The 23,554-nt window shown below is 35.0% G+C and overlaps 10 protein-coding genes across 10 annotated transcripts; 5 read left to right on the plus strand and 5 right to left on the minus strand.

The window, feature by feature from the left end:
* Positions 1 to 84: 84 nt before the first annotated feature.
* DFA_01238 (uncharacterized protein) lies at positions 85 to 1,089 on the minus strand (the record flags this gene model as incomplete). The annotated part of the gene is made up of 4 exons (XM_004359150.1): positions 85 to 236; positions 323 to 549; positions 629 to 898; positions 983 to 1,089. The coding sequence occupies 4 exons, from the start codon at positions 1,087 to 1,089 to the stop codon at positions 85 to 87; spliced, it is 756 nt and encodes a 251-aa protein (XP_004359207.1).
* Positions 1,090 to 1,707: 618 nt separating this feature from the next.
* DFA_01239 (thioredoxin domain-containing protein) lies at positions 1,708 to 2,164 on the plus strand (the record flags this gene model as incomplete). The annotated part of the gene is made up of 3 exons (XM_004359151.1): positions 1,708 to 1,816; positions 1,925 to 2,025; positions 2,105 to 2,164. The coding sequence occupies 3 exons, from the start codon at positions 1,708 to 1,710 to the stop codon at positions 2,162 to 2,164; spliced, it is 270 nt and encodes an 89-aa protein (XP_004359208.1).
* A 365-nt stretch (positions 2,165 to 2,529) lies between these two features.
* gacP (RhoGAP domain-containing protein) lies at positions 2,530 to 4,387 on the minus strand (the record flags this gene model as incomplete). Its single annotated transcript, XM_004359152.1, has 4 exons — positions 2,530 to 2,985; positions 3,193 to 3,807; positions 3,912 to 4,208; positions 4,280 to 4,387. The coding sequence occupies 4 exons, from the start codon at positions 4,385 to 4,387 to the stop codon at positions 2,530 to 2,532; spliced, it is 1,476 nt and encodes a 491-aa protein (XP_004359209.1).
* A 729-nt stretch (positions 4,388 to 5,116) lies between these two features.
* Positions 5,117 to 6,875, minus strand: DFA_01241 (uncharacterized protein; the record flags this gene model as incomplete). The annotated part of the gene is made up of 3 exons (XM_004359153.1): positions 5,117 to 5,779; positions 5,874 to 6,191; positions 6,267 to 6,875. The coding sequence occupies 3 exons, from the start codon at positions 6,873 to 6,875 to the stop codon at positions 5,117 to 5,119; spliced, it is 1,590 nt and encodes a 529-aa protein (XP_004359210.1).
* Positions 6,876 to 7,581: 706 nt separating this feature from the next.
* Positions 7,582 to 8,768, plus strand: DFA_01242 (uncharacterized protein; the record flags this gene model as incomplete). The annotated part of the gene is made up of 5 exons (XM_004359154.1): positions 7,582 to 7,637; positions 7,713 to 7,777; positions 7,840 to 7,877; positions 8,015 to 8,117; positions 8,716 to 8,768. 5 exons carry the CDS (start codon positions 7,582 to 7,584, stop codon positions 8,766 to 8,768), a joined length of 315 nt encoding a protein of 104 aa, XP_004359211.1.
* A 2,121-nt stretch (positions 8,769 to 10,889) lies between these two features.
* On the plus strand, positions 10,890 to 13,137 carry DFA_01243 (uncharacterized protein; the record flags this gene model as incomplete). Its single annotated transcript, XM_004359155.1, has 3 exons — positions 10,890 to 10,985; positions 11,126 to 11,358; positions 12,996 to 13,137. 3 exons carry the CDS (start codon positions 10,890 to 10,892, stop codon positions 13,135 to 13,137), a joined length of 471 nt encoding a protein of 156 aa, XP_004359212.1.
* Positions 13,138 to 13,308: 171 nt separating this feature from the next.
* Positions 13,309 to 15,801, plus strand: DFA_01244 (uncharacterized protein; the record flags this gene model as incomplete). Its single annotated transcript, XM_004359156.1, has 2 exons — positions 13,309 to 13,810; positions 13,982 to 15,801. The coding sequence occupies 2 exons, from the start codon at positions 13,309 to 13,311 to the stop codon at positions 15,799 to 15,801; spliced, it is 2,322 nt and encodes a 773-aa protein (XP_004359213.1).
* A 164-nt stretch (positions 15,802 to 15,965) lies between these two features.
* Positions 15,966 to 17,529, minus strand: rvb2 (AAA ATPase domain-containing protein; the record flags this gene model as incomplete). The annotated part of the gene is made up of 3 exons (XM_004359157.1): positions 15,966 to 17,120; positions 17,218 to 17,454; positions 17,527 to 17,529. The coding sequence occupies 3 exons, from the start codon at positions 17,527 to 17,529 to the stop codon at positions 15,966 to 15,968; spliced, it is 1,395 nt and encodes a 464-aa protein (XP_004359214.1).
* A 273-nt stretch (positions 17,530 to 17,802) lies between these two features.
* On the plus strand, positions 17,803 to 19,713 carry DFA_01246 (uncharacterized protein; the record flags this gene model as incomplete). Its single annotated transcript, XM_004359158.1, has 1 exon — positions 17,803 to 19,713. The coding sequence occupies one exon, from the start codon at positions 17,803 to 17,805 to the stop codon at positions 19,711 to 19,713; it is 1,911 nt and encodes a 636-aa protein (XP_004359215.1).
* Positions 19,714 to 19,765: 52 nt separating this feature from the next.
* On the minus strand, positions 19,766 to 23,544 carry ppt1 (palmitoyl-protein thioesterase 1; the record flags this gene model as incomplete). Its single annotated transcript, XM_004359159.1, has 10 exons — positions 19,766 to 19,830; positions 19,909 to 20,642; positions 20,766 to 20,796; positions 20,889 to 20,960; positions 21,417 to 21,687; positions 22,258 to 22,382; positions 22,587 to 23,021; positions 23,078 to 23,333; positions 23,379 to 23,409; positions 23,459 to 23,544. The coding sequence occupies 10 exons, from the start codon at positions 23,542 to 23,544 to the stop codon at positions 19,766 to 19,768; spliced, it is 2,106 nt and encodes a 701-aa protein (XP_004359216.1).
* Positions 23,545 to 23,554: the final 10 nt, after the last annotated feature.

Raw genomic sequence — 23,554 nt, forward strand, 5'->3', positions numbered from 1 at the left:
ATAGTTTTTTTTTTGGTACTATATTTATTTTCATGATGATAAGATTGGTTTAAATTTACAAAAGATGATAATGTGAGGAATGAATTAATTGTCATTCTTCTTTTTGCTCTTTGAGTTTTTGATTAAAATTCTCAAAACAATTCTAAAGAGATCAATCAAGTCAATAAACAATGTAAATGTGTGTTGAATATAATCACGATCACCATTTTCAATACGATAAACAATGAATTGTGTATCTATAATAATAATAAATGAGGAATATTAAATATTTGTTAGTTTCTAAATATTTAGATGTATGATAATTAATCATCACATGACTTACCATAAATGATAAAAGCTGATAAAACAACTAAAAGAGTGGTGGTAAGGATACCATCGATTGCTTGACTTCTAATGAAAAGTTGTCCAAGTGAAACAACAAAGAGACCAATGCAAGCTGTTGAAAGTAAACCTCCAAGGTAGAGGAACATACGCTTGTCTGTCAATAATGAAAAGACACTGAAACTAGCGAAAATAGCCAATGTTGCCAAGATTGCAGTCATCAAAATTCTAAAGTAAAAAAGGTAGTTTTAGTCAGACTATGATAAGACTAGGAGATCATATATTGTGAATGTTTTTTTATACTTACGAAGGATCAACCTCAATGGCATAATTGACCAATGGTGCAAGAGAAATACCACTAATAGAGCTGATGGCAAATAAAAGTGTCAATCTAGATTGAGTATCGTGACGTGGGGTAGAGGCAAACTTGTAAGCTGCAGCTACTGAAGCAATCAATAAAAGGATGACATTTGGTTGGTAGATATACATTGAGAATGCACAACCAACTGCTGCTGCAACTAAACACATTGCTAATGTGTTGTATACTTTAACTAATACATTCTTTGTTGATTGTGATCTTTATAAGGTAAAAAGAAAATGTTAGAGTATTGTCAAACAAAAGAGATGTTTGTTGTTGTTATTGTTTATTGTTTACACTTACATGTTGTTGAATTGTAATAAGACATTGATCTTATCACCAAAGGATGGACTATTGTTATAGCTACTGCTATAATAACTATTGTTACTATGATGATGACTTTGATACATTTTATTATGTATATATATATAAATATATGTTAAAGTATTTCTATAGAGAAAATATAGGTAAGATGACCAGTTTTTGAACTTTATCTGTTTATACTAATTTTTTGAGAATAGTTTAAAAAATCGAAATTAATTGATTTAAATTAATTTATTAATAATAATTTGCAGTGGTCAGTGACGAGGCAACCAAAGAAGTAATTTAATTTATTTATTTTCAAAAAAAAGAAACACCAAGTGTACAGTACATAATGTTTACATAATGTTTACACAACGCTCTGCCTAACAAAGGATAACACTAAAGTTTTCTTTCTTTTGTCAAGCCCCAACACTAACAAACAAGATTGATTAGAAGCATATAGATAGATAGATACTTTTTGTTTGTTTACAACGATCGATGCACACTCATTAAAAATAATAATAATGTCAACTGTTGTAAACTGTACTAAAAGGAACACAACCATGAAACCACTTTGAAAAGAATTATTATTGTAAACCAATTTAATTATTAATTTTTGTTGCCACAAAAAAAAATCTCACCATGGGTGTGAGAAATCATCATAAAAGCATTAACAGGTGTTTGATATTATTATTTATTTACATTAGTTAAACAACAACAACAAAATGGTTACTGTTACATTATATACATCATCTGCAACTGGCATGTTGAAGATCAAGAAGGATCAATCTGCCTTGAAGACTTTATTGGAAGCCAAGGGAATCCAATACACTGGTATGAAACATTATTTAGCTGCAGTGAAGTGATGTTCACTGCGCTTGTTAAAAGTATTTATATTAATATTCTTTTTTATTATTTACTACTTACTATATACTCATCTAGAATACGATGTTGCTAGTGATCAAGCTCAAAGAGAACACATGAAAAAGACAAGTGGAAAAACAGAGTTACCACAATTGTTTGTTAATGACAAGTTTGTTGGTGTATGTATCTATATGTATAGGATCAATGATAAAAGTAGACAACCTCATTAACTTTTTGTTTATTCCTCTTTTACAACAGTTGTATGATGATCTCCAAGCCCTTGAAGAAATTGGTCAATTCTCTGATTTGTTCAAATAAACTATTAAACTGATCACTCATTACCATCTTTCAAACAAAGTGTAATGACAATGACAACGTTTGTGTATTTTAAAATTTACAATCCAATCAAATCAAACCATTCTCAGTCTATCTTTTGTTTCTTTTCTTTTTTGGTTTTATTTTAATAGTTTAGTATAATAATGGTGGTTTATTTTTAAATATATTAATAAATTAATCGTACAATAATAAATGGTAATGGTAATGGTAATGGTTAGGGAATGGATTGGGTGAAATGTAATAAATAAATTATATGTGTTGTTGTTGTTGTTGTTGTTTGAATAAATAATATTATATAATTATGACAGAACAAATGTACTATTGTTATTATTATGGTCATGTGTCTACTATTCCTCATCAGTCAAAGCAATAGCATCACTATCATCAAAACTGTCACCCAGAGTAGAACCAGATGAAGAAAGATTTCTATTTCTCATTGGAACACCATTATATATCGCTGGAGGACTGCTGCCTGGTGCTGGATGATTATTGTTGAAACTTGGTGACTTGTACTGTGATATTTTTTGTGGTGCAGTCGTAGTAGTAGTAGAAGTAGTAGATGAAGACAAGGTAGATGGTTGAGTAGCATTGACTTGTGGTTGTTGAGGAGGAGTAGGATGGACAAGGGAAATATTTTCCAAGGATGGAGCACCACCAAAGATTCTTTCAAAGTTTTGGATGATGGTGGTGATAACAGTATTGCCAAGGGCAATATCTTCGACGATAATATCGACTTGTGAAACGAGGATGTTTGGACCGACGCAAGTGGCCAAATTGGCAGGTCCCATCTTGCACTTGGGTGTCTGCGAGATTTGAGAGCACAGATGCATGAGATGGTGCAAGAGGTTATAGTTGTGCTTGGGGAGAGAGTGGATGATTTTCGAGAGTTTTTCAATACGTTCGTTGGGATCTTCGACGTTGCAAGTATCGATAAACTCATTGTAACGAGAGTAGGTGAGAAGTGGCTCGGGCTGCAATTCTCTGAGGAACAGCTTGACAAGGTTACACACGACATGGACATCGTTGCAATCTTGCAAGTTGTACTCTTTGCCCTCGTCGATCGTCTGCTTCATCTCGAGTACCAGTCGCTTGGTACCCGACAATCTAAACAGACCTTCTTCGGTGAGTCTGCTACGGATGACGGCAAATGCACGCGCCACAAAGATGGGGATCGAAGATTGGTCGCGGTTGGTGAGTACCGACAAGTCCTCGCCAAAGACCTTGTTCTTGAGCAGGTCGTCTGGCTTGGGTGTGAGCAACATGCTCATTCTGACCTTGCTCTTTTCGAGCTCGGCCTTTCTCTTTTCGACATAGAGACGGTATTCATAGATATCGGGGATCTTTTGGGCCAACCAACGGTACCCCTTTTGGAAAAAGGTATAGTACGAGTCCAAATAGTCGCACAACTTCTCGACAGCTTCAAACTCTGCAATCATGTTGACATCACGCAAGTGTTGGGCAGTCTCATTGCCGACTTGGCCAAACTCTGCTCCAAGCTTTTGAGTGTCATCCTCTTGTTCCTGAATCTTGTTTGGCTTGACATTTTTTAACTTTTTAATATTGGCCAATTCTGACAATGATGCATCATATGCAATTCTTGACTTATCATATTCTTTCTTTTGAATCTAAAAAAAAAAAAAAAAAAGAAAAAGAAATTAAATAAGTAAATTAGCGACTAACTCTTGGAGTTTATATATAAATATATCTTTTCATTCTTTATTGTACATACTTGAGCTTGTTTTAATTCAGTTTTAACAAGTGATTTAAGTGGATCACTAACATCATTGATTAATGAAGAGTTTAATTTTGCTTTGAGGTCTTCAAAACCAGCTTGGAATTCACCAATCTTTGAAAGAATACCAGACAAGACAACTAGATCTGGATAGTTGTCACGAACGTGAACACTGTAATCAATGAAATTATCAGCCAACTCTGTTCCATCTTGAATGCTTACACCAGTTGAAACTGTTTCCTTTTCAATTGATTTGGTCAATTTACGGACATATGTTCTTGTTTCTGCAACTTGCTATAAAACAAACAAAAAGATAAATTGATTAACGACTAAATCATATATAGAGAATCTTTATAATAAATTACCTTTTCCAACTCTTTCATTTCTTCAGGTTCAAGAGTATTCTCTCTACTACTTGTCTTTTCCATTACATTTTGCTTGGCAATAGCAATTTTAGATTTAATTCTCTTCATTTTTACTATTTCTCCTCTCTATTGTTGCTTAAACTATAACTATAACTTGTTGTTGTTGGGTATATATATGTGTGTGTGTGTGTGTGTGTTAGTGATTTGTAATGAATTGAACACTCCGCGCCCTCACGTGATGTTGTTCGATTTAAGTTTGTTAGGGTTATATATCGAAGATTGAGATTATCTAAATAAAAGTACAATTTAATAAATAAATAAATAAATAGAAGTAGAAAAGTATAAAAGACGTTACAATAAGCAAATGAGGGCAGGCAATCCGCAAAACAACAATCAATGGAGGGATGACATTTTTTTAAAAGAATTTGTTTTTTTTTTTCAAACAATTTTTTTGATCAACGTGCTCTCTTAATTGGTATCGGCTTGATCCATTCCAATGAGTTGTCTCGTGACAAAAAGGGAACCACATAAATGAATCTTGTGGTGATTGTTGATTGTTGTTGATTGTTGATTGTTGATCATCACTACCACCAAATCATCGTTTGAGAATCTTTGACATTCTACACCCCTGTTTGTTGTTTGTTTGTTTGGTTTCTTCCAACACACACTTTGTCATTCAATGAATTTATTGTGGATTAAGATAAGATGGCTGCAGCTGATCATCCATCTTTCAATTATTGTCGTTGTCGTCATTCATTGTGTTTGCTCTTTCTCTCTCTCTTTCTCTCTTGCTTGTTTTCTATTCTATTCCATTCTATTATTATCGTGGGGTTTTAGTTATTTATTATCAATTGTTGTAATGGTTGATGTTGTACTGCTGCTGCTACCAGTCTTTTCATCATTCATTAATTTAAAAAGGCTAATAGCTTCTCTGATTTTTGAATGTTCAAGACAGAAACTTTGTACCTCTGTAAAGAGATCCTTAATGTTGATGATATTGTTACGGATGAGTGACTGTATAAAGACACAAACCAAACGAACGGATCGTTGCAGCATGACCTTGTCCTTTGAATTATTGCACGTTGCAATGCAGTTACTAATGTACATTGGAATAAAGTGTTGTGGCAGTTCGACACTTGTTGCCAATGCATTGACCACCTCCATTGACCTATAGTTCATTTCCATTGATATCAACTCTTGGAAATAGTCTTTAAAGTCGGGTGAATGAATGAGTTTAAGCAGTGCTTCAATGGCAACTTGAGTATTATTTTCGACAAGATTAGGAAGTTTCTTGGGAACAAGCCCAGAATAGAGTACCAGTTTGGGATCGTTTTCCAATTCCACTTTGATTTGTTGTGTTTGGATTTTAGCTAATCTCGTTCTAATCGCCTTTGACATTAAATCTCTTACAATCTTTTTAGGATTAATCAACCCATTTCTTAATGTCGCAAGTGGTGATAATAATAATCCATGATTAATAGTTGTATTTATCCAAATTGTCTAAACAAAAAAAAGAAAAAAAAATATTAATAAATTTATACATAAATCTTACATATATTTATATATATATATTTATATATATATTTATATTTACATTGATAGGATTAAATAATGGTGGAGGAGGACGATGAAAAGCTGGTTCAAATGAAAATAGACTCAATTCTTGTTCGGATATCTTTAAATCTTTTAGTTGTTGTTTTGGTGATTGTTGTTGTTGGACAATAGCAAATGGCGTTATTGGTTCGAAATCACTGAAAAATAGGGATGGTGATACTCCTATACTACGAAGTGAAGGAAAAGAATAATGTGCAAGTTTATCCAAATAAAACTTCCTATAATCATTTAAATTTGGAACTGTCAATTCATTGGTTGGTGTTTGTTGAACCAATTCTTTTGATGTTTTTTTTGAAAACTAGATAGAAAAAAAGTAAAGTAAATAAAAAAAAGGAAAAGATAAAGGACAAAAAAAAGATGAAGAAATACTTACGTCCTTTGGTAAATTGGTCAAAAATTGAATTAAATAATGTTTTTCTATTAAACTATTGTATCTTAATTGTAATACTTGTTGTTGTGCTTTATGTTGTGGTGATTGTATTTCGTTATTATTATTTTGATTATTTTGATTATTATTATTATTGTTGTTATTTAAATATTTTTGTAATTCATCAATAAATACTGGTAGAAAAGGATTGAATGCAATTGGTAGATTAAATATTGATGAATTATCTTGATCACCAGTTTTCTCTTCGTTTTCATTTTCATTGTTATTGTTACTACTATTACTAGTACTAGTGGTATTAGCAGATTGTTGAATTGGTGATGTAAACCCAGATGATGAAGAAGCTGCAGAAGCGGCAGCAGCAGCAGCAGTGTTACCATGATTGAATAACGAGTAGAGTATATAGAATGATATCAATCGATGTGACTGCACTCTGATGAAACCATCCTTCATCATTGTATAGATAGCACATCCAATTTTAAACTGATCGGCTCTATTAAATGTACGATTGAATGTCGTCGACACTGTCTCCAATGGCTTGTCCTCTTCTGACAATAGAGACAATAGTGTTACTAAATCTTTTGATCCTATCATCATCGTTCTTCTTCTTCTTTTTGTCGATATTGACGACCCTCCTTCTTCTTCTTTTTCTTCTTCTTTTTAGAAATGCCTATTGGTTAATATATTATATATAATATATTATATTTGTTGGGTATACAACAGGTAGTTTTATGAATTAATAGAGCCAACACCCTAGGGTTGATGAGATGCACTGATCTTCACCTCCACAATCTTTTTTGATGAATTTGTTTTTATTTTATTTTTTGTTGAAGCTTCAAAAGAGAGCAATATCGTTGGATGATCAGATAATTAATGAATCATTCCCTAAAAAGATCATGTTATACATTTAGTAGTAATCTTTTCAACAACAAGTGTCTATAGACTAAACAGAGTATCTTTGAAAAAAAAAAAGGAGACATTGAAAAAAACATTGTCAAATATCATTAGTATAAGTTAATATTAATGTACTAGTATAGTGTGTGTGTGAATGAATAGATATCTTACATCAACATTAAAAACTGCTGTATCTCAAACGTCGGCGACTGTTCGAAATAGTTTGTTGTCAGCACTGCAACAACAACAACCGCGTGGAAACTATCAAAACAAAATCATCAACTACGTAGTCATCCAATCCACATCTCCCTCTATTTCTTCTTCCTCTTCTCTATTTAAACAAAACTTAACATACAGTTATTGTAATAATATTAATAATAATAATAATAAGTTTATTAATCAAACTAAAATGAGTTATTGTACCCTTTCTAAAGAACAATTAAGTCAGAAAAAGTGTCTTCCATGGTATGTAAAACAATGTATACAATTATTGTTGTTTACTTGCTTGACCATTAATTAATTAAATACTATCAATTAAAGTGAAGGAGGAATACCAAAACTATCAAATACAGAATCTGAAGAATTATTAAAGAATTTAAATGAAAGTATGTCATTTGTAATAATTACCTTTATCTACATTTAATTGATTGATTGATTTTATTTTTAGATTGGAGAATCATTTACAAGGATAATGAAGCATATATGGTAAGTTTGGTAAAAATATAATATACCAATAATAATTATTAATCCATTATTATTATTATTATTATTATTATTATTATTATTATTATTATTATTATTATTATCTGTATTGGTATGAATGTCTTTTTTTATTACTCTAGGTAACAAGAAAATGGAGAATACCTTTTCCAAAGGGTCTCGAATTAATGTCACAGATCGGAGCTTTAGCCGAGGACGAGAACCATCACCCCGATATGTCCATCAGTAAGTACAGCAGAGAGATATGTTTAAATTGTTATTGGGGGTACCAACAGGACAGGGTTACATTTTTATACGTTTGATCCAAACGACAAATATAACCCAATGAGTAGCGGTAGATACCAAACACCGGTGACCAATGACACAGACATGACTCGTTGAATTGAATCTCCCCTCTTACAACTTGTTCTTACCCCCACCCTTACCCTTCCTCTGATTACTCTCACTTTCTACTCTTTCTCTTTTACACAACTTGTAGAGTCATATTGGGATTTAGAAATAGATATTTATACGCACACGATTTCAGGGTTGTCTGAAAATGACTTTATTCTTGCAAGTAAAATCGATGACCTTGAGCTCTCAAAGTATCAACCCAAGAAAAGAGCTCCTGTAACCAAAGAGACCTAAGGCCACTCGCCATCAAAAAATCAAAAGTCTCTTGGTCGCGAAAAAAATCTCAAAAGTAGTAGTAGCAGCGAAAGAAGTAAAACACCAGGTAGAATCAAACATAAACAAAACATCCAAAGAAAGGTTTGTTTCGAGAGACTTCGATGATACCCATGAATCAAAGACGAGATATTAGTTCGAATAAAATTTAAATCAGATATTTCAACACATTTAATTATCCCAAGACAAGAATATTCGAGAAAGGAATGAATTCATGCGCATTACCTTGGATTCACATTCTCGGTGTTTTAGCAAAGACCCGAGTCACTGAAGAAACAGAAAAAAATTGATCATAAACAAAGAGAGCCGAAGTTGAACGTGAATTTTCTTGTTTTTTACGAAGAGCATGGGCATGCACCCAATTCTCTATTTCGGGTGACTCATGACGGATTATTGTAACCCAGCAAAAGATCCCCTCTCTCTGCAATCTTACGTTAAAAATAATCATCTAAGATGTAAGGGGGGCGACGAAATTGGGAAAAGTTCCACCCATCTCTCGCCTCTGATGTTGTTGTGGTGTATACGTCACTTATTGTCTCTCTAGATGGGAAAAGTTTTGAAACCCTTACAAAGGTCGGTTTCCTAAACAACCATGACTTCTCTGAACAAGCACCCATATCCCTCCACCACCTCCTCTGACAAAGAGTAGTAAAACATCGATCCTATGGAATGACGTTCTGCAGCAACAGCTAGCAGGTTGTTGAGTGTTCTCCCGTTGCAGAGTACCTCTGTTTGTTTGCCATCATCATCTATGACTGATTTTCATATCTAAAATATCTTGTTTATTTTTTATTTTAATCAACAACACCTGATGGTTTCTATCTCTGTGTGCGCGAGTGACACATATTAAAAGGCTCATTCAAATTGCCCACGCACCCTCTATCCATTGTATATTCTTTTTTTTTCACCTCTAGAGAGATATTAACATATCGTACTTGTACCGTACACACCCGGCTCACACCGTCGAAAACCACCACTCCCCCCAATTTCACCAACATCCAATCCAACCTTCCAACAACAAGCAACCAAACAAACCCTCCAACCACCAGATAATTACTATAGAGCAGCAGAAGAATAGTGTCAATCACAATTTAGTTGTTCAAAATTATAAAAAAGGTAATATATATACACATATACACCCATCACCTTCCATTGTACCACAATCTTTGTTGATGATGACAAGCAAGCAGCTACTCGAGTTACAGTGATAAAGTTCTAGAGTGAGTGTGTCTACTCGTTTGTCGTTTATTAAACTTTATTTTCACCCCCCTTTTTGGACATCCAATCGGTAGTTGGCAACAACGAGTTGATCGACCCTTGTTCACAGAGCACAGCAAGCAGCTGACTTTTAAAAAATAAAACACAAAAGTTGGATTCGATCAAAAGTCACGACACCCACATCTTGGTTATTGGGAACTTGCTTCCATCAACAACCATGCTCTATTCCCAATAATAAGCAACTACTAATATAACCAGGTAGGAGTTGAAGGGGAAAGGTGGAGGATGTTGTTTTTCATCGGAAGGGTGAATGAATAACCGAAATTAGGTCACCACCACCGACGCAGACGCAGAGCACAATGCATTTCATCATCATCATTATTATTATTATTATTATTCATTTCACATTTACATTTATGATTAATCTTACAGATAGGATTTATTAGATAATAGTTAAAGGATAGATAGATTATCAATCATTTAAATATTGATTCAATCTATATAATTTATAAAATGTAGTATATAGTATAGTACATCATCACCATATCATCCTATTTCATCATTCATATTTCCCATTGAAGATATTATTATTATTATCGTCTTGATTTCAAAGCACATCACACATCATACATACCCATACATACATTACATAGACACTGCTCAACCAATACATACGATACTACGGTGTTGTTGGAATGACTCGAATCAATTCGAAAAGAGGGAGGAAGTGGTCGGCTCTTTTGGTCAAGGTGAAGAGGAAGTTGCTTGTTGGTGGAGTGATTCAGCCCCACAACCCAACAAAGCTATACCCAAGAGAACTTTTGTTTTTATTCTCAAAAAACCAATGACTTCTTCAAATATCAGAGGTCTCGATCGAGTTTGAAATGGCATTTGCCTTGTTGTTGTGGTGACAGGTTACATGCCTGACGTCATTTCGCAGGAAGGAGATTCTACAAACGAGGATATCGATTTCTTCGAGGTTTTTTTATAAATATTTCGCCAATAACACTTCACAAATATCTGACTTGGAATTGTTATGATCTTTGGCAAAGAATAGAAGGTGTGTTGGGTTGCGTTGCATTGTTTTCAAGCACTCTACACTACACATCCATCATGTCATTGTCATTGTCATTTTTCATTGTTACTCATCTATGTATTAAACAACAACAACAAACAAATAAATCAAAGTTTACAACCAAACAAGAACAAGCAAGAGCAATCATCATTATGCAAAAGAAAGAGAGCTAGAGAACAGATATAAAGACATCATCGATAAATCGAATAATAATATTAATCACTCACAACCCGCTTTTTGAAAAAACGATAGCAACAGAATTACATTATTTTAGCAGATTGCTACCATCATTATCGAAAAAGTAAATATATTTTGTCATCACTCATCACCATCCATCATCGAACTTGGTTGCTGTCCAATGGCTGTCGCCAAGACTGACAAAGTTTGTATTGCACATTCGTTCTATGTTTTTGGGTTTTTTATTTTTCACGTCAGCGGTGTGCAATTAGAATCAGCAGCGGTATTGGTCTCGGATTCGTTGGCCTATATTGCGGCCGAGTGCATCGAGTACTGAAACATTCTAAAAATATTTTACTTTTTATTTTGTTGCTTGGCCCATCCCCTTTTTTGGCGTAACCGCAGCCAAAGCTTTGCATCGAGACCATGGTCCGCTTCGCATATTTTGTGGATGCAATTGTCTTTGGGTGTCAATTCATAAACCAAGGGCCACCGAGTTCAGCTGTGTTCTCACACATTTGGGAACAACCTAGCTAGTAGTAGTAGTAGGTTTGTTTATATTATTTGGCAGTAGCCGCTGCTATTGTGTTAAATTGAGCAATCTCACACCCCCAAAGCTCGATGCGTGCCAGTGCCAAGATGCATCTGCTGACGCCACCCTTTTTTCTCTACTCTCCCCTCCCCTCCACTTCTATCATACAATCAGATACGATATTTATGATATTGTCGTGTTCGATTGATTTTTTATTCTGTTCTTGCTTTAATATCACCCGAAAACCACCGTCACCAACAATGCAATACGATGATGTGTGTTGGGTTGATGACATTGTTTGTTGAAAATAGACAACGATAATAATAATAATAATATCAAGATACACAATTGCAAAAGAGGTGTGTCTATTTATTTGTTTATTTTTCTTTTTTGTGAAAACACATCGGCAAACACTCAGAGTAATTATAATTAATCTCAAACCCCCCCATCCACCCCCAGAGTTACAACAACAAACATCCATCTTATTTAATTCCCTCGACCATCTAAACGCCCTGCCCCCTTTTTTTTTAAATTACACCATTCTGTTATTCATTGTACAGTTTCACCAACTCCCCAGACACTACGGCGGTATAATAATTATTCGATATTCATTATCCCAAGCTTACAACAACAACAAACATAGAACTTATACAAGTAAGGCTTACAACTACACCAAACCAACCAACAACACAAACTGTGTCTTTAAAGAAAAGGTAATAACCCTTTCGGGTGAATAGGATTAAGAATCAACCAAGATTCTTCTTCTATTTAAATACCCCAAATATCTCATCTCACTCATCATATCTTTCGTGATTGGTCAGTGCAAATGCAACAGGGTATAGGATAGGTCCTATGCAGTGTTACCGAAATTTCCAATTGTTGTTGTTGTTTTTTTTTTTAAGCTCTTGTTTTGTTGTAAGGTCTTGTGTTTTGTTTTCTCGTTCCATTTAAATTGGAACCAGATGATCAGACGTCTGAACAACATGTAGCGACTTTTCTGTTAATCACCATCACTAAAATCCCACACAGCGAAAATCTTCCCGCGGAAAGATTTTTGAAAATATCTTTGCAATTACCACCCTTCCGACACCGTTTCCGAGATTAGATCGTTTGTTTAAATATTTTTTCTTCTTCTTCCTTCAAGAACCCAAGCAATAATCTTACAAGACTTTTTCTGTTCTACACTCTCCCCGTCATCATCGTTGTTTCCCCGTCCGTTGTTATCCCTTCCCTCATCGCCATATTATAACTTTTGTGGCTTATTTTTTTTCCCCGTTGCCCCTACACACCCGTACGCCCATCTCTCTATTCCATTCATCATTTCATTGCACTCACCAACTACATTGGTTGATTTTGAAACAAAACAAACAAAAAAAAAAATATCAATACTAATCATATATTATTATCTCTTTCATCATTATTATTATTTCGATAGTAGTAGTTTAATATTCCATCAAAAAACAAATGTTTATGGAGTAACCAATAATAATAATAATAATAACAACAACAATATTTCAACAATAACAATAGCAAACAAGATTATCCGCTTTTCGACAATCATCATCGATGTCCATTAAATTAATCTAAATAGCATATAGTCATATATTTATATATAATATTATCATATCTTTTTTTTTTTTTTTTATTTGTACATATATATATATATAATATTTATTTATTTAAAATCTCGTACGATCGATAAATATACAACCAAACAAACTCTCCTCTCTTTTTAATTTTTTTTTATTATGGAAGACTCGAGTCCAAAGGGTCAGTCAAAAAAAACACCAATCATCTTAATTCACACTAATAATCGTCATCATCAACAACAACAACAACAAGATCAACAAGATCAAGATAGAATGAGTCCAACACCTAGTTCATCATTTGTAATGTCGGAAAAGTCTTTGATGGTGCCATCATCGTCTTCGGCTATTGCCTCGTCGTCCATTTCACCGCGAGAGAGATTACCCAAACGAAAAAAATCAGAGGATCTCTCTGGTAATGATTCTTCGTCGCCATCCACCTCACCCACATTGCTTGCCGGTGCTGGCACACTTGCCTCCCGTGTCAACAACAACAACCACCAGCACCACCACCATCAAAATCAAAATAATAATAATAATAATAATATTGGAGACTTGGATTCATTGCTACAACTCATCAGTATATCAATCCATAACCATCAACACAATGCACACAATATCCCATCCATAAGATTACCACGTGACCAAAATTATAATTTTATCTGTATATATAAAGGTAACTAAAAATACAAATAGAAATAGAAATAGAAATAGAAATATAGAAAAGAAAAACAAATATTAATTAATTATTTTTATTTTTATTTTTAATTTTTTTAAGGATGTAATAATCCAATTAGAAATAATTCTTTGGAAGAATATATATTCCATTTGAAAGTTCATGAAAATCATGGACATGAAATGTTGGAGGAATTATTATTTCCAAAAGAAAGATTGGGTTGTGATGACGACGATCTTGCATGTGACGATACAGAGGCCTTGTCTTTTACCCAAGATTCACTCAAGAAATATGAAAATTTGTATGCATTCTACGACTCTGCCATGTCCATCTCGGATATTACACCCCCTGGATCTGCCGCTGGCGGTCCTCCATCTTCACCACGTACTAGGGACTGTCTTGAGGGTATCAAGAAGCTTCGCGCCGACTCTGGCAGTGGTATCGGTCACCACGGCCACCTCCATTCAGGCGTCTCTTCAAAGTGCATCAGCGACATGGAGGATGACGAGAGCACATTTGAGTCACTCGCAATGGTCATCGAAGGTATTTCCAACAAGAACAAACTTCAACAACAACAACAACAACAACTAAATAATCAACACCAACATCAACATCATCAACACCATCAACAACAACCACAACAGTTGATTGGCGCCAACCGATTCACCAATACCGTGTCGAGTAATCCAACCATCAATACCACCTCGACATCACCATCGTTTGGGTCATACCCTCCATCTACATATGGTGTACGAACAGGTACTGCTGTAAGCGTTGGAGGAGGAGGACAAGGAGGACAGGGACAAGGACAACAAATACTTCATTCGCCAGACTTTGATGACAGCGAAAACTATGCCATTCCAACTAGATACTCGTCCAGAGGTGTACAGCTCCGTGAACAAATGATAAAGTATGGTTTGCGACTCTTTAGAATGGATAGTGAAGGTCGTTACATCTGTTTCTTCCAAGGGTGCAGCCTGCACATGATCACCAACTTTTCCAGACATGTTGCCAAACATGAAAAGGTCGGCGATGTCATCAAACCCGAGTTGTTCCACCTATCCAACTTTTACAAACAACAACAACAACAGCAACAGCAACAACAGCTGCAGCAACCACAGCTCCAACAACAAGCTGCCCTACTTGCCCAGCTCCAACAATCGCCACTTGCCCAACAACTACTCACTCAAACCATTGCCAACTCAACCCTCCAACAGCAACAACAATTACTTATCCAATTACTACAACAACAAACTCAACAACCTACTACTTCGACATCAACTCCTTCCGCCACTACTACATCATCGTCGTCATCTTCACAATCTCAACCACCTTCACAGCCACAAACTCCACAATCAAAGAAACAATCAAGTGGTAGTAGTAGTAATAGTAATAGTCAAAATAATAATAATAATAATAATAATTTTCCAACATCACCAAATAGTACTATGAAAATAGGATCAAATACATTGTTAAATACCTTGCTCGAGGGAGTCAATAGTGCTGCTGCTGCTGCTGCTAGTAGTGCAACAACAACAACAACCAATACATCATCTTCATCTTCCACAACAACACCATCATCATCTTCTCCTTCTCTTCCATCTTCTCGTGATACACCTTTCCATAAATTTACTAGTTATGGAAATAATACAAATAACACTAGTAATAATAATAATAATAATAGTAACAACCAAAATCAAACTAATATTGTAGATATTGAATCAACATTGTTTAAGTCAAACAGTGGATTATCATCACCCAAAATAGGCATTTCAAACTCAACCACTTCCACCTCCACCTCTTCCTCCTCCTCCACCACCACCACTTCCTTTGTAAACAAATCTTCAAATATTACCATCCCAACTCCTCCAACTCCTTCTTCTACTTCTTCACAAAGCTCTTCTAATTTAAATTCATCATCTCCTCCACTGGAAGACTCTGAAATACAATGGGTATTTAAAAAGAAAAAATCCAATTAATAATAATAAATCTATAAACAAAAAAGATATATAAATATTATTATATTATATATCTTTTTTTTTTGTATTTGATTTTACACTTAATCCTATATTTTTTTGTTGTTTTTTAAATATTTGTTTTTTATTTTTTCTCTCTCTCTAAATATATCTTTTTATCTGTTTGTTTATACATCTGACATTTTTTGATCATTAGTTGTTGTTGGTTGAGTATCATACAAAAATTCATCTTGATAATCTTTGAGGTATTTAACTGAACGTTTGACATCGACAAACAAATCGTATACTTTTCTGACATCGTCGACTGAGACTTCGGTACCCTTGCGCTTGCTACAGACAAGTGAGGCCGATGTGATGAGATGGATAGAGTAACGAAGCGATGTTTCCAAACCGATACGGGTGAGAAGTGCGAGAGCATCATCACTAATATCAACATCTTCTTCGGCAGCTCTGATCTTGAGAATCTTGAGTACATCCTTTTCTTGGTATGGTTGTGTGTGGATGATCAAAAGACGATCGAGCAAATCAACAGGGATACCATGTGGAGCACGATAGTTGGTGCCTCTAATGGTAGTGATACCACGGTTAGTGGCCATGATGAGAATGGGTGCCATGTCATCTTCCAAAGCACGATTTAAAAATGAGAAACATTCCATATCCAACATGTGTACTTCGTCGATAAACAATACACCAGGGATGATGTCAGCCTTTCCTTCTTCACGCCAGTCTGCCACCTTTTGGTTGATTTGTTCACGTACCTCTGGTTTGATTTCACCAATGTCACCGGCAAACAAGGCAAAGAAGCCTTGAGCACGACTGTTGATGACATCAATCTCGTGCAACGATACAGTGTGTTCGACTTCCTTACGCTTTTGGATTTCTCCCTCTGGACACTCGATAAAGTTGACTTTGGCACCCGACACTTCGTGATCGCGAAGACGAGAGATGGAGCGACCCAACTTGGTGATCTTTCCACTACCCTTGTCAATACGAATAATGTCACCGGCAGTCACCTTTTCCTTGACCAACGAGTCTATCATCTTTGAACCCAAATCGTACAATGCGTCCATCGAAGTTGTCTTTAGTGTCAATTTACCAACACGAATACCGGCACCCGATGCAGGTCTGTCAATTTGAATGTCCACAACCTCACCTTCAATCAATTCATTCTCTTCCTTGATACGTACACCAATCGATCTTCTAAATGCTTGTGTCAATGCTTCAGTCTTGCTCATCTCCAATGAAAATATTTCACTTGCTGCTATAGCTGTAAATGGTACATCTTTACCTAATGATTGTGCCATACCCATTGCAATTGCAGTCTATGTCAAGCAAAAAAGATAATGGTTGTTAATATATAAGTGTTGTTGTTGTAAGTCAACATGTTGTCTTTTATATCATTCTTTCATTCTTTCTTACCTTTCCTGTACCTGGTTCACCACCGATCAAGATAGCTCTACCAGCAATCTTACCCTCTTTGATCATTTGTAATATAACGGCAGCAGCCTTTCTAGCATTGATTTGTCCAACCATACCCTCTGAAACCTCACGAGGTTCTAGAGATTGGTCAATACCCAATCCTCTAATATGAGAATGAGCTCCTATTCTCTCTATTCTAGTTATATCTTTAACTTCTCCTAATTTTGGTATATTTGACTAATAAATCAGTAGGTTAGTAATCGATCTCGATTCTTTCCTATTATAATAGTTATTGATTAATCTATTTACCATTTTTTGATAGATATATATATGATATGATATGAATAGAGGATTAACTAAACTAATTAAACAACTACTATTACAATAGTTTGTGATAAAAGTCGTTGTTGATGATCATCACCCCCTTCGCTCATTATTTTCGAATTTTTGAAAGGGTGGACAATGAAAAACGAGTACTCAATGCATTCGTCTTTATCTACTTTTGCTTTAAACATCAATTGTATAGAGTAGCATAGAGTATAGAACATTGCTACTATATATATATAGATCTATACATACGAAAGGATGATAAGACTATCGAAATGTCTTGTACCAAATAACACTACAAGATTATCACAACTCTTCATCTCCTCCTCTACCTCCTCGAGGAGTACAACTAATCAATTTAAAGCATCATATTGCTGTTCTACATCTCATCATCAACATAATCATACAACTATTTCATCTACAAACAGTATAGACACTACTACTATTAATAATAATAATACAACAACTTTGACAGGAGATAGAAAAAAGATATTAAGTGATAATATAAAGAATGGAGGTGTACCATCTTTAAATCAATTTATGAAACAACATATAGATACCGTTACTGGTGGAGTAGTTGATGGTGATTCATTATCACAACCATTAGTAGACCCATTCTTATTGACTGCAAATACAACTGGAGATGGTAGATCTGTGTTTGTAGAGAGTTATGGATGTCAGATGAACTTTGCAGATACTGAAGTCATCTATGCTGTCATGAAACAGTCTGGTTATATCATTGCAGATAGTGCCAAGTCTGCCGATGTAATATTTCTAAATACATGTGCTATTCGTGAGAATGCAGAGGACAAGATTTGGTTCCGTTTGACAGAGTTGAGAAAACAAAAGAGAGTCAAACGTTCGCAAGGTGGAAACATGGTGATTGGTGTATTGGGATGTATGGCAGAACGTCTAAAGCAAAAGTTACTCGATTCAAAGAATTCCGTTGATTTGGTGGTTGGTCCCGATGCATACCGGTCGTTGCCCGCACTTCTTGGCAGAATCGAGGATGGCCAGACAGCCATCAATGTCATGTTGTCGGCTGACGAGACCTATGCCGACATTGCACCAGTGCGTCACGACTCGAATGGACTGTGTGCATACGTATCGATCATGCGTGGTTGCAACAATATGTGCTCCTACTGCATCGTTCCATTCACAAGAGGACGTGAACGATCTCGTCCACTCGAATCAATTCTCGATGAAGTCAAACAACTCTCCAAGACTGGGTACAAAGAAATCACTCTACTTGGACAAAATGTAAATAGTTATAATTATATTCCAGGCGTCGACGCCGAAACCTCATCGGAACAAGTGGAACAAAAAGACAACAAAATGGAAAAAGAAAAATTACAACCAAGAGAAGGATTCAATACAATTTACAAATCACCAAAGAAAGGTATCACATTTACAGAGTTGATGGATGCAGTGTCATTGGTCGACCCAGAGATGAGAGTTCGGTTCACATCTCCACATCCAAAGGATTTCCCAGATAGTTTGATCGAGTTGGTTAAAGTGCGACCAAACATATGTCGCCAATTCCACATTCCCGCACAGTCTGGTAACTCTGATGTATTGGAACGTATGAGACGTGGGTATACGCGCGAGTCTTATATCGAGTTAATCGACCTCATTAAAAGAGAGTTGCCAGACTGCTCGATAAGCTCTGATTTCATCAGTGGATTCTGTGGAGAGACTGAGCAAGAACACAGAGACACCATCTCGTTGATGGAGTATGTAGGCTATGAAAATGCATACATGTTTGCCTACTCGTTACGTGAAAAGACACATGCACATAGATCGATGAAAGACGATGTCACTGAAGACGTCAAAGCTAGACGACTCAAAGAGGTAATCGATACCTATTACAAATGTATCAGAGAGAAATCAAAGGACGAACTTGGCAAAAAACATCTTGTCCTCGTCGAACGTCAAAGCCGTCGATCAGGTGACCATTTTGTTGGTAGAACAGATTCAAACAAGAAATGTATTGTTCCAATGATCGATGTAACAGATCCAACCAACAACAATGAATCAACACCCATTAAACTTGGTGATTATGTTATGGTTGAAATTATTGATGGTTCAGATATTACTCTACAATGTAAACCATTAATGAAATCAAGTATTAATCATTTTAATAAATATATTAATCAACAACAAATTTAATCAAAATTAAAAAGAAATTTTATTATTTAATTAAATGATTTATTTAATTAACTTAATAAAACTCAGCAGTAATAGTATTATTCATGTATGGAATCATGTATTCATAGAACCATTGATCTAGAAAGAAAGAAAGAAATTAAAAATTAATATGTATATTTGTTGATTTGATTATTTTTTGTTTGTTCGAAAACATACCAGTAAATTGTAAATGATCACCAACACATGGAATTTGAGTTACACGACCTTCACCATCAAGATATTTCATACCAATCCAATCTTCAGTATAGAGATCAGTTTGTTCCATTGGAATGACAGTCTTGGCTTGACCAAGTTGGTAGAATCCAAACCATTCAGATTCACGTGGTACAACCATTGTATCTTCGGTGAATTGAACCAAAACAAACTCGTTGAGTGTGATGAGGTTCTTTTTGTAGGTTTCGTTTTTGGTGGGACCTGCATTGTTAATGTCGGCAAGGAATACTGATTTGTCTAGGTACTCTTGATAGTTGATTGGATCTTGCCAGTATTCAGCTTGAACAAGATGTTCTTGAACAAATTCTTCATAGACACCGAGATTCAATAATTCACGGGCCATGTTACAAAGTGTACCGTTGGTACCTGGACATCTTGGCATACCATAGACACCTTGGTGTTGACCACCGACCGACAACAAGTTGTAGACTGGTGGATCGTTGCAACGCTCGACATAGGCTCTTAGGAATTGTCCACCTTGTGAGAATCCGATAGCATTGAATCCGTTGGTCAGGTTTTCATTCTTTTTAAGCATATCACACACCATATCGACCTGTGTATTAACATTCTTAAAGAATCCATTGAATTCATCGTCGGTAATAGAATCACCAATTTCAATACTATATACAAAGATACCTGGTATCTTTTCTTCAATCATTTGTTTAATTCTTCCCATTCTTTAAAAAAGAAAGGAAGAATCAAAATAATAATAATAATAATAATAATTTAAATTAAAAAGTTAATTAATATTTTAATTGATTTAGAAGATAAATAATGAATGTTTTTGGTAGTATACTTACGAAAAGGGATAACAACAAGTATCACCCATTCCTAAACATTTATAGAATATAGATAGATAGATAGATCTGATTAGTATCTCAAACAGTAATAGATAATATTTAAACACTACTACTACTACTTACCATGCCACATAACTACAGGTCTGATTGCCTCTTGCTGAGCTACACTACAAACAACAAATAATGTTGCCAATGCTAAAATGATTAATTTCATCATCTTCTTTTTATCTCTTTATCTCTTTGTCTATCTATCTATAATTATTAATAACAAAATGAACATCAATCATTCTAACCCATTGGTGTGTTCTTGGTTCATCAAACCACCACTACAAAAAAAGATATCCCCTTACAACAAATATTAATTTTTGATAATTGCGGGAATGGATATAAATATCTTTACAATCGGTAATTAAAAAGTAATCGACTATTCTTTCATCGGTAAATAAATATAATGATTTATTGTATGATTATTCATATTAGATTTGGTTGGATTAGCTGTAAGATTTATTGTTCAGTGTTATAGTCATAGTTTGACATAATCGGTGATATCTGTGAGAGATCGACATGAATGGATCGAGTTTGTCAACTCTTTACAACTTTTACAAACAGTTATCTGATTGGGTCCGACTTGCCAATAAAGGATCAAAGTACCACATTGATAGCATTCCACACCAATGTTAACAACTGATTTTGGTTGGGTACAGACGTGTAGATCAATGAACGTATCTAGTTGTTCCCAACCATGATAGGTGAAATTTGGTTTGACTAGCTTTGGTAGGTCTATTTCAGTGAATCCATCCAAATCGAACCTTGTATTTGGCTCGATTCGACGCATACATTGAGATGTTCCACATATTCCATCGTACGCAAAGTTGTAATTTCGTCTTGAAAACCCAGGTATTTGGTCCATTAACTCAATATACTGGAATTTATAATGTCGATATAAATACTTGGCTATTCGAAATCTATCTAGTTCAAACAGATGAGGTGATATATAGTTGGTCCACGAGGACAATGATCGAATAGCACGTAAATGGGTGTATACATGATCTCCATCATATATAAAACATGTACAATCTATATCGGCTTTGAGCATATACTCATAGTAGCTTTGAAGTGTAGCTGTGACGATTTGAATGGGACGGTATGGAAAAGCTGTTGGTAGGATCGTCAATGAATAGGTAGTTTTGACAATATGGTAACCGCATGGAAGGCATATGGTGATCTCTTTTACCAATTGTTTGATTCTTTCAACTGCACTCTCTTTTGATCCGTTTGTAATGAGAAATAGATCGATATCAGAGTTGAAATATGGGGATGAGGTGGAGTTGTAATGTAGCAGGGTAGAGGTGTACCAATTAGAGGTAGTAGTGGTGGTAGTGGTGGGTTCTGTTGTTTGATATGATAGGTATTCTTGTATTTGTTTTCTACATTTTGTTGGTCATGTTGAGATTGCCTGTTCCGTAGCCAGATAGGTGTCGTGGTATTCTACAAAAGATTCTGATTGATGAGTAAGAGAACCAAGTACAGCTCCACCTGCACACACAACTCGACATCCATCTATTTCACCCCAAGTTACATTTGAAAGAACCGATGATGTGAATGAATTAAAACAATCTTTGAAAAGTGCCAGATTGTTGACCATTTGTATGCCGCACCTTGGGTTGAAATTAATGGGGATTGGTGATTGGTACAACTTGATCAAAGGATTACATTCATCCTTTTCCATCATCAGGTCAGTTTCAAACGACGATTCACTGACAAGTGAGTAGTTTCGACTTCTTATTTCAATGGTGTGCAACAGATCGTTGTTAAAAATACCGTTAAGATTTAAACATGGTGTTTGATTGAGGTCTTTGTTTTCACAATAATGTATATCTTCAATATATTTGGTGTATTTGTAAATGGCAGGGATATGGGTGTACTTTACATAGGACATGATGAATTTGAGATTGGAGCGATGTCGATATTTTGTGGCAAGATCAACAATCTCATCTATTAGTATGCTCCGTTTGTGGAAATATTCTGTTGGGTCACATACTCCAATCAAATCTTCTACCTTGTTTTGAAGTGACATGGCAATAGCTGCTGCGCACTGACTATCCATCGGAATCAGTGGCACTGCCCTACTACTATAAGAGCATGGCCATAAATAATCTGTCAAATTCCAGTTGGCTTGATAGTATTGAGTGATCAGCGTACTTCGACAGATAAAAGGCATCGTCGATGCGGAGGCAGAAGTGGCCGACCATAATTCTATAATAGTACATTGCGATCAAGAGACCAAATTTGAATAAATGGATCTATTGTGCCTTTAAATTGGAGGGGTTGAGGTTGAGGTTGAGGTTGTTCTTTGGGGCTGATGATATCAGTTGGAGTGTTTTGTATAACCATTTCTATTTCTATTTCCTCAACAATAGTAGTGTCTTGAAGTTGTAAATCGAGGTATCTCGTTTTTTCCCATAGTCCACCATTTGATCGATTTTGATTTAAACATCTAAGAAAATTATTTATATTATATTTATAAATATTTGTTAAAATTATATGATGATGATGATGATGATGATACTATATAATATTATATAAACTATTTTTTCTAAAATAAATACATACTTTGTTTTTTGTTTTAATATCTTTTTCTTTTCTTTTTTTAATTTGTTTCTACATAGCTTTTTTGTCGTGGTTGTCTTTACCGATGTCCTGTCATGACGGTAGTGATATAGATCGTGATAATCGTCCAATCATCATCATCATCACCAAAGTCTTGATAATGCGTCATTATATATTAA

The sequence above is a fragment of the Cavenderia fasciculata genome, assembly GCF_000203815.1.
Source record: "Cavenderia fasciculata unplaced genomic scaffold Scf_Dfasci-F-a-25c12.r2-5, whole genome shotgun sequence".
NCBI classification, from domain to species: domain Eukaryota; phylum Evosea; class Eumycetozoa; order Acytosteliales; family Cavenderiaceae; genus Cavenderia; species Cavenderia fasciculata.